Raw genomic sequence first — 10,960 nt, 5'->3', positions numbered from 1 at the left:
TGAAAGTATCATTAAATTTCACTCGGTGGTATCGGTGTTGCGGATAAGAGATGGGTACCCCAAAGGGTAACCGACAGACGGACGTACCCACTTTTTTTTAAGCGGGGGGTATAATGAAACTTTCACAGAGTTTTTGTTGCATATTGCCATTGTGCAGCTCTTATTTTACTTTTTAATCGGAAACATATTTCAGATATCCCATACCAAAACAATGCATGAGAATGCCATTCTTTCTATTATATTGAAGGTCATGCGTCTTTTATTCACAACTTCTCCTATCCCACTGAATAAAATTTAAGTATATTTTCACAGATTCTTTATTACATAATGCCACTGTCCACCTCCTATTTTACTTTCTGATCTGACATTTGACATTCCCAGAGCAAAACATGGACTTTGCCATGATATAATTATATGGGAGACGGGGTATCATTTAGTGAGCTGAAGTGCTCACAGTACCTCATACCCTGCACATACGGGGGTTTCCGAATGAACGGCATTGACAATCGGACTCTCAGTCGAGGTGTCTGAGAGAATTTCGTATTCTGGCGCACTTGCTAGGGAATAAACAGGATTGGTTGTCATGGGAACGGGATCCTGATGGCCTTGAACTGCCGCTGGATCTTCATATTTTTCAGGTTGTGAAACGTCAGTCCTCAACTCTGACATAGTCTTTAAGTTTATGTAATAAGATGCACGGTTTTTAAAATACTTTTTAAGACTTCAAACTCTTATTAAGAGTTTAAAACCACAATTACACATACATGTACATCCTTACATATTCTTTCTGACATCCCCATATTTCAATATCATATAGATAAGTACTGTCAACTATGTTAATAGTTAGATGTATTAATACTAATTGACAATCCGATAGGAATGCATAAGAAAAATCTTTAAAATTCTTTTTCTCAAAAACAACAAAACTGTGATTGTTCAGATTTATAAAGAAGCATTCTCGGGTAGTTTACTTGCGTAGATTCAAGTTTGTTCAAATCATGATCACCAGGTGTAGCAAGGGACCACTATGGGTGACAAAGTTTTTACGTAGGAATACATAGGAAAAATTGTTCAAATTCTTCACAAGAACAACAAAGCCATGATTGATCTTTAATATAAAAGCATAAAAAAGGGTTAAGTAAATTTAAATTTGTTGAAATCATGACCAACCAGGAGAATAGAGGAGCCATTAAAATGGATCATTAGTTATTCTAACGAATATAAAGGCTATATCAATCAAATTTTCATCTTATAAACAGCAAGGCATTACGTTGCATATTATTTTAAAAGCATCCATAGGAAGTATAGATTTAAGTTTGTTCAAATATACCATTCCCCTATTCCCTGAACCCACTTTTATATTTAAACTCTTAATGCTGAATTGAATTTTGTTTTTATCTAGCCAGTTGCTCTGGTGAGCAATGTGGCCCCTGGGCCTCTTGTTTATTTGTTGCTTCTAAGGATTTTATTTGTAAGCACACAATTTAGTGGCATTATCTGCTAAGAATTCAAAAAGGTGCCAAAACCCCCTATAAGTTTAACCATACCTTAGAACTAATGCATGAAATGATATATATTTTTAAAAATTAAATATAGTGACACATTAATACACCTAGTTTAAAGCTGCTCTTTATATTTTGATTTGTTTAAGTACAACTGTTTGCTGACTGTGCATATCATGTTATTTATATCTCGGTTTAAAGTACAAATCACTACACTGTAAGCTACCTTATCGCTGCTTCAAATCTAGGTCATAGGTAGACATTCAACAAACATGGCAGCCAGAACACCAAAATATCCACTGGGCTCTCCTCAAGAGCATATTGAAATGTGTAAAACCCACGATTTACCTATTGATGTTATATGTGAGGACTGTGATGAATTTATTTGTGGTAAATGTGCTAAAACAGATCATAAGGAGCATGAATGGAGCACTCTACCCACGGCAGCCACCCAAAGGAGGAGGGGTTTACTTAAGTTTCTGAAGAAGATCAAGGAAAAGAATCTGCATGGGATAAATGAAAAAATCGAGAAAGTGTCAAATCAGATCACAGAAAATAAAGAACTGTGTGACACTCAGATTAAAAAACTTCAGAGGCATGTTGATGAGATAATGGCCAGGTTGACAGAAATCAGGGAAAATAATGAACGAAGATTAACAGAGGATTTGGAGGAAAAAAATAAAAAGTTGAACAGTGTGAAATCTGAGCTAAACAAAAGGAAGAAAGAAATAGAAGAGATGGTAATGTTTATGGAGGATAACAACAGCACCATGTCTGATTATGGCTTCCTTGACAATCACAGGGAACTTATGGCACGCCGATTGGTTCAAAATTATTTTCTGCACAACGATCACGATTTTATACACGAGCTAGAAGAAAAATATACACGAGTAAAATAAAAATGCACGTATCGGTAAAAATTGCACATAGTTTAAAAGATTTTTACACAAACATAACGAAAAATACACGAATCCGAAATTTTTTACACGATTAAAGGGTTTAATATGCACAAACAAAAATCGAAAATTGCACGAGCAGAGGAAACTAAAAATTACACAAACAATTTTACTGCGCATACATCTGCGCATATCATTACTATGCACATAGAATATTCATAGTGTTCTTGGTTTTCTGTACTCTTTATCTCTTCGTGTATGCTAAGCTGAATGTTATCGAGAATGGAAGTTGCTTTTCGGATGAAGTGTTTCCATCTAATCTATGCGAGAGTATTTAAAAGCTTTTTGAAAATACTATGTTTTTCTAATATTGACCGAGATCAAGGATGTATTATATGATGCGGCCAAAAATTGTAACAAGAATGAATCGGTACGTTTGTGCTACAACGCGGGGTAAAAAAAAAGTACCATTGGGTATGATGCGCTCGACTCCGAACTAAAAGTACCTAACGATGAAAGTACAGTACGTCTGACAAGGATCTTGATTGTAGAAAAATCATTTGAGGAGATTTTTTCCCCATTTCGGAATAGGAAATTAAATATTCAGTTGGCTGGATTTATATAAATGTGTACATTTTTAAATTTAAAAAGTGTGGATTACCTTAGATGCACACAACGTATTTTTAATGTCAAACATAAAAACATTTTATTTCTATCAGGGACCTATATACTAGTATATAGGTCCCTGTTTCTATTTACATATGTATCCAACCTTATAAAATATCCGATATCAATTTTGGTTGAATATCTGTAGCCTACTTTTTGTTATGATTTTTTCCATGATATTTCATATTTTCAGTTATAAACTTCGAAATAAAAACAAAATATTTCTTGTAAGCGTTGCCCTCATTCGTAATGGCGATTACTTGATAAATGTTTTCATTTTTAATAAAAAGGACCAGATAAACGGGGAATATACTTATATACTCTATGCACATGCGCTTTTGTGTTTTATTAATTAAATTTGTCCAAATGAAATAACAAAACTCTAGATACTCAAATAATCCTGGCTATGGAAAAACACATGATCAGTGGCGGACCTGGCTCGTGGATCGATTGGAGTCACAATATAAATTTATTTAAGTTTCAAATCGTTGGACCATGATGAGTTAATGACACACCCCAAGACTTTTAAAACATTGTGAATTACTAAATACATTTACATACAATGCTACACATAAATAAAATGGGAATGAATACTGCAGTTTGATAATAAATGGAAAGAATATAGAACTTGTTTTATCATTCTTGAAAAATGCAAATAAATCATGTTCCAAATAGAGCACAATTTTTGCAAATATTTTCAAAGACAACAAATTCTCTTTACATGTAGAATTCGTATTCATAAAATTTTAATAATTTATTATTTCCCAAACACTAAATTTAAGTTTTTTTTATACTTTTCAATACAAATCTATGGCCATTATAACAAGAACATGACTGTATAATCATAAAATGAAATTAATCGGCAAACGGGCCTGTAGAAGTCCCCCCTCCTCCCTACTTTTTTCTGAGTATTATAGACTTTGCAACAGTAAATTTTCCTTATATGCTGGTTGACCCCCTAACCTTCAATTTTTAAATGTTGTTAGGTCGAGCGCAAATTCCAGGATATGGACGGTTAATTACAATATTTATCGTTATAGTTTTAGGTTGAATTGCAATCCTGATTTCGATTGACTACTTCATGTACGCTTAAATTCATAGAAAATTATTTCAGCCAGTAGCATCAGGAGGGGCATATCCCTCCCCCTGTTCGTTTTCTTTTCTTTGGCAAACATAACATTTTTCTATCATAAATATCCACTGAAAAGCCCCGTACCCTTTTTTGTTTGGTAGTTTAAATCTAAGTAATATATGCTTATGTGTTTAGAAAAGATGGTGGAATATTGAAGGTGCCTCACTACCTCAACGAAATATGATTTTCGAGTTTGGACACTTCCCACCCATCCCCGCCTTTTTTTCGCTTGTCATGCAATTAGGCTTTTCAGGTAATTTGTCCAAAAAAAATTCTAACCCCCTCCCCACTATCAAAAGCGATGCTTTACTGGTATTATATGTGTCTGTATATTATGATTTTAGATTGTTTTAATTCCTTTATATGCATTTTACCTATTCAAAGCAAACTCGATAAAAAACATAATATATTAAGCTTAAATACAAATAACTAACACGACTACAATTTACATACAATTTTCTACATTTACATAGATATTTATGAAATAACTACACATTGTTCAAAATTAAAGACTACATCTTCTACTTTGTCACATACATAGTTATATAAAAAAAAATTAATAATTATATTCGATCGTTTCAATATAAAACTTAAAGTTGCGCAAGTATTTGCCTTATTTTTATTTTTTACTGTTTATTTCCAAAAAGTTTTCTGTCAAATTCCACAACCCAGATGATCGCAGCAATGCTTCAAAATCTCTGTATGAATTGCTAGTAATCCTTAATCAAAAGGTATTATTGATGTGTCAAATAACTATAAATCGATTAGCGTTCAGGTGTCTTGCATTCCTTCACCAGCAGGGAGGGTTCTCTCTATATGAAAAGGTCACGCATCCACATCCTCAATTATACAGACGTACACACAGTGGGTGGTGGAGGAGAAGAGTTTAATTTGTTGTTAACTGTCTTGTATTACATCACATGCTGTTTTTATTAATATTTATGAAGACCTTTACTATATCAATATTTTACACCTTCAAAAGAAATTGCTATATGGACAATGATAGAGGAATGACACAATTTAAAAATCTAACAATTAAACACACAACTGGTAATATGCATCCCTTTTACGTTATTTATACATGTGTAGAATGTTTTTAATCGTGGTGTTCACATTCGATACTTAAGATTGTGTGTAAATTTATACATGTATAAAACACATTGTACATATTCTTGAGAGTCTAGCGGAATTCCAAAAGACGGAGTCCTTTTTAAAAAGATTAAATAAATATTACTAACACGTTACTAATTTATAGGTATATGTTTCAAGCATCCAAGCCACCCTGAGCTGTTCTCTAATGAATATTAATGAAATGTGCGCAATGAGGATGCGTCGTATATTATGTCGATGTTGTATTCTCACTCGTGCAGTTTTCGTTTTTACGTTTGTGTAATTTTTTCACTCTATCGTGTAAATATTTTGTTGATTGTGTAGTTTTTCTGTAGTTTGTGAAAATTTCAATAACTTTGTGTATACTTTCCTCACTTTGTGCAAGTTTTTACTTACTCGTGCAATTTTTGTTTAAGGTCGTGCAGAAAATAATTTTGAACCAATCGGCGTGCCATAGGAACTGTCAAAAAAGTTGTCTGGTCTGAATGTTAATTTTAACAACTTTCATTATTCATTGAGATACGTTAAAGGAGATATCAGTAATGAGATGATGGAGAATATGATAGGAAAAACTCAGGATTTAAACAATATCAGTTTGACTGAAACAAGCTCATTTAAATATGGAGATGAACAAATATTTGTATTGAAGGCATTGTGTGAAGATCAGTGCTACATGAGAGAAGCAAAGTCACTTTCCATTGAACAAGTAAACAAAGATGGCGAGAAAAAACATACATATGATATTGCTGCTAATTATCTGTGTGTGACTGATACTGGTGATGTTTATTTCACTGATGGTGAAAGCTATTCCATCAACTGTTTGTCGTCATCAGGATCTGTCTCTACAGTCATCAGTACAGATTCACTGATACCAGACGGAATCTGTCAATCAGTGGACGGTGGACTACTGGTCACCTTGACAGACTCAGAGAATTTTGATTTAGAGTCACACAGCAGACGTCTGTTGAGACACATTAGAGTGACAGGCGATGTCATCCATGAGTATGAGTACCAGGAGGACGGTCAGACCAGATTGTTTATATATCCATACAGAGCCACACAGAACAGTAACAGTGATATCTGTGTTGTGAACTATACATGTGAAATCACAGGTGAACTAGTGATTATGTCTCCCTCTGGTCGTATGAAGTCTGTCTACCGTGGACAAAACCTAACAGCAAACTTTAGACCAGGTGATGTAGTGTATGACTCCCTCTGTAACATCCTTGTTACTGACTTAGACAAAAAGCAGATCCATTTGCTGAGTCCTGACGGGGAGTTCCTGAAGTTCTTACTCCAGGAGAATGAAGTGAACCATCCACTCACACTGTCTCTATACAAGTCTACACTGTGGGTGGGATACTGGGAGGGACTTGTCAAAGTGTTTCAATACACAGTGTAATTTACTTGAATTGTGATTATTCATTCTATGAAATCGTAACAAATGCCATAAAAACATCAATGGTTTCAATCATTAAATTTTGTGTATCATCTCATGTGTCGATTCTACTTATATGCGGTCTATATTAACAATATTTTAAGTAATGCAGTATATACTTCAAAGCATCTGTGTTTATTATTTACTTAAACTGTTAATTGTAATTTTTGATTCCTTCCTATAGATTTATAAAAACCCTATGATAATTTACTATACATAAACTGTACAGGTATTTTCTAGCATTGTACAGCATTCATGCTCGATGTAAGATTCCTAATTATGATGTTTCTGGAGATGATTAAGGACACGAAGGACACATAGTCATATACTGTATGACTCAGTTTAATTACTTTATAGTCTCTGATAATATAATATGTACAAAACCTAAATGAAACCACAGTATTTGAATGATATTTTGACAGTTTATTTGACTTCACCATCTTGTATTTAAATATTTCAAAATTTTTAAATTTCCTTGTGAATATTTACAAATTAGAAATATTAGAATTAAGTATAATGATCAACTCTTCTGTTTTCATACACTGTGTCATAGTCAATCTCTTAGGGGGAATATATTTAAAAGTTTTTTTTAGCTCACCTGAGCCAAAGCTTTCCTGATCACATTTTGTCCGTCGTCGGGCAATTTGTAGAGCTGCCTGTCTGTAAACTTTTTCACATACTCGACTTCTTCTCAAGAACCACTGGACCAATTTCAACCAATCTTGCCACAAAGTATCCTTTGGTGAAGAGAATTCAAGTTAAATAAAATGAAGGGCCACACCTTATATCAAGGGGAGATACTTTAAAATAGTCGTGACACTTACTTTTTGTGATGGGGTTTATACTGCGACTGCTATGCATCCCGAGAGAAAGCCGGGGCTTGTTAAAACAAACAATGTCCTTAATTTGTGACTATATGCTGTTAAGTATGACAATGCTTAGTCATTCAGCTGAGGATCAATATTTTGAGAATTAATTAATTATCATGTATACATGTAAATAATTTTGGGGAACTTTAACATGTTCACTAAATGATAACAGATTAGATAACAGGTTTATAAAAGATGACAATTACAAGCATGATAATCGTCATGCATGTAATTTAAGTTTCTGTGCCAGAAAACAAATTACTCTTTCAAAATTTCATAATTCCCATGTATTGAATCAATTTTATGGTCCTCTTTTTCTAGATTTTAACTTGATAATTTTCTGATTAAATGTACATAAGGCCTACGTGTCAATCACCATCTTCGTTTTTGAGTTACTTCCCTTTGATATGAAACGTCACGTGCCCACTTTTAGCGCTGGGGCACATGAAAAAATAAACATAAATGAATAAACTTGGTGAAAAAATGCAATATCTAGAAAAATAGAATATTTAGAAAAAAAAGAACAATGATCCAAATGTTTGTTTGTGTGTTAACTTAAAAAATATATTAGCCTACCAATTAATTAGTTTTAATCATATTAAATTTAAACAAAACCTTTATACAAAAGGCTACAATTCTTATCATTATGAATTTGCTGAATAATATAATAATATTGTCATGGTTACTACAGTGTATATCAAAAGTTTTTCTTTCAATTTCTCAAAAGGTTTACTATAATTTTGGGCAAATTTTGGTACCTTTGTGAAGTAAGATAAATAATCCTTATTGATAGGAACGGAACGGGATGGGGTGGGTTTGGGGATTTGAACAAACTTGAATCTACACTACATGAAAATGTTTCCACATAAGTTACATCTTTCCTTGCCCAGTGGTTCTTGAGAAGAAGATTTTTAAAGATTTTTTTTATCATCAGCTGACTTCAGGAACTGTCTGAATAAACTGAAGTTTCACGAATTATTATTTGGTTGATAACGGATATAAAATAAAGAAATAAAAAAAAGACATAAAAATATTTTTGCATAAAGTCAATTTTTGTGCATGAAACTGCTAGGAGCAGGCAAAAAGTATTTCAATGCAAGTCTTTCATTGTATCATATAAGCAGAAGTTTTAGCGACGATTAAATTTTGACATATTAGCGTGTTATGATTATGTGTTATAAGGGTTTCTAAATGACAAATTATTAATTATGAATATATTTTTATATAATTGCTTATTACTTTTCGGTCTTGTTTGACATCTGTAGTTGAAAGTTAATTGTTTTCATTTGATGTTTAGGAAAGGCATTTTTGCACATGTTACCAATATTTAATTCTTGACATCTCTTTCCTGCCTCACGATATCAATGTCATTTACTCATACTTGTTATCAACTTTGTGGTTAGATCTTAGGATCGTGTTTCTTTGAATTTGTTATGCTTAGCTCTACCTAATTTCAGTGTTGTAAATTAATGTCATACGGATTCCCCCTGTTCTTGCAATTTTCTATCCTTAATTTAATTGGCTCGTCAGTACGAAAGTGGGCGGAGTTGTCAAAGATTAACCTATGCTGAGTTTGTAAGTGAGTCAATCTTAAGAAATTCTTTGTAAAATTCAGTTTGTTCCATGTACGAAATTTGTTCTAAATTATATCTGTGAAATTCATATTTTTGGACTTACAATAAATTCTAAACTTTAAAAACCGACTTATAAATTGACAATTTATTACAAGCGAGAGTGCTGAAATCACTAAAATTGAATATGCTAAAAATAATTTTGTTTTATTTGTCATAATTTCTTTAATGAGCATTTCAAAATTGATTGTGAAATTAAATCACGCTAAAAATGTAACATCAATTTTCAGACTGCTAAATTTGCATCTTGCTAAAATTTCCACTTATACAGTATATCTGTTTTGATTTAAGTGACAGAGGATTTTCCTGAATGTCTTCACCAGTCCTGTAAGAAAACTACATCAAGGTATAAAGTGAAAAGTTATTTTAAAAATTTCAGAGGATGAAAATAAGGCAAAATTTCATGTATTTTTGCATGATTTTGATTATATGAATCTGTAGCACAAATGTTCATTGAGAACATATCCATGATACCAGAATAATAACCAGTATCTTGTTAATGCTAATTAAGCAGTGGGTAATTGCATGAAAACTAGTGTTATTTTCCCCATACTTAAATTTTCTACAATTTTCATAACAATGTATTACTTTACTTGAACGCCATTGGGTTGAAGTTTGACTGTTTCATTTTAATTCGAGTAATAATTTCTTCCCTATAGATCCAGATGAAGGGGAGTCCATTTCATGTCCAGGCCAGCAAGGTGCCTTCACTGGTCCAGCAGGTATGTTGTGTCTCCATGTATACAGGGTTATTTTCCTCCCTTGTTATTTTCGCTCTTTTACACAAATTTGCCTGTATCAGTTCTGTTTAAGAAACTATACTGTGTTCTTTGAATTTGCTCCGTTTTTAATTCGCCCACTTGTGACAAATGCGAAAGGGGTAAATTAAAATGGAGGTGAAAATTTCCCTGTGTACAGTGTTTTATAATTGACAATATTTGATATTTGATTTATAAATTAAGTAATCCTTCTTGCTGTTTTTAATCTTAATGACTTGAGATTTGAATTAATTTTGTACAGCAACCAAATTCAAGAGATGATGTTTTCAGCTGTGGAGAAGTGGATAAAACAGTAAGATTTTATCAGTCAAAAAACCTCTTTATTCTTGAAATACGAAATCTCATAATTATAAATAATTATAAAATCAAAGGAATATGTAGAAATAAGAACATATTGTTCATCCATCAGTTCAAATTGTTTTTAATATATACTTTATATTGAATTTCATTTTTATAATCAACAATTTAGAACCATTTTGATTAAAGAAGAATCTATAAATTGAAATTTGAAGTAAATCTCTTTTGTTTGGAGATGAGAATAGTATAGGTAAAATTTCACCTATCATTTTATAGTCTTGATTTAATAAACAGAAGAAAATGTTCCCAAAATGTTTTTTTTTTGCTTTTAAGGCTCAGCAGCTGGGACAGGACAGATTACAGGAGCTTTACATTTAATGTTTCGATACTGGTGGTGCATTGTTGGATCTCATATCTGCCGTCTCTATCCTGAACACAAAGCTCGGCTACAGAGAGAGAGTGTAGAAATAAGATTCTCAATGACAATGTTTCCAGGTATGTAGAAGAAGAATTTTTTTTATACCTAGTTTAGCATCATTAAGGACTCTCAGTAATTTGAACACAAAAAAGTTCCAATTTTCTTCTATATTTAGCAGTATAAAATGATTTTACCCTTTGATCTTAAAGTATCCCCCCAATA

The 10,960-nt window shown here is 32.5% G+C and overlaps 1 protein-coding gene across 1 annotated transcript; it reads left to right on the top strand.

Annotated features, from left to right (window-relative positions):
- Nucleotides 1-1,774: 1,774 nt before the first annotated feature.
- On the top strand, nucleotides 1,775-10,698 carry LOC134270843 (uncharacterized). Its single transcript, XM_062753093.1, has 5 exons — nucleotides 1,775-2,392; nucleotides 5,956-6,660; nucleotides 9,904-9,966; nucleotides 10,265-10,315; nucleotides 10,654-10,698. Exons 1-5 carry the CDS (start codon nucleotides 1,775-1,777, stop codon nucleotides 10,696-10,698), a joined length of 1,482 nt encoding a protein of 493 aa, XP_062609077.1.
- Nucleotides 10,699-10,960: the final 262 nt, after the last annotated feature.

This window comes from Saccostrea cucullata, unplaced genomic scaffold (genome assembly GCF_032062105.1).
Source record: "Saccostrea cucullata isolate Sc308-1 unplaced genomic scaffold, CSIRO_AGI_Scuc_v1 ctg14016, whole genome shotgun sequence".
In the NCBI taxonomy this organism is placed as follows: Eukaryota; Metazoa; Mollusca; class Bivalvia; order Ostreida; family Ostreidae; genus Saccostrea; species Saccostrea cuccullata.
This window is presented reverse-complemented; position numbering and strand designations above follow the sequence as displayed.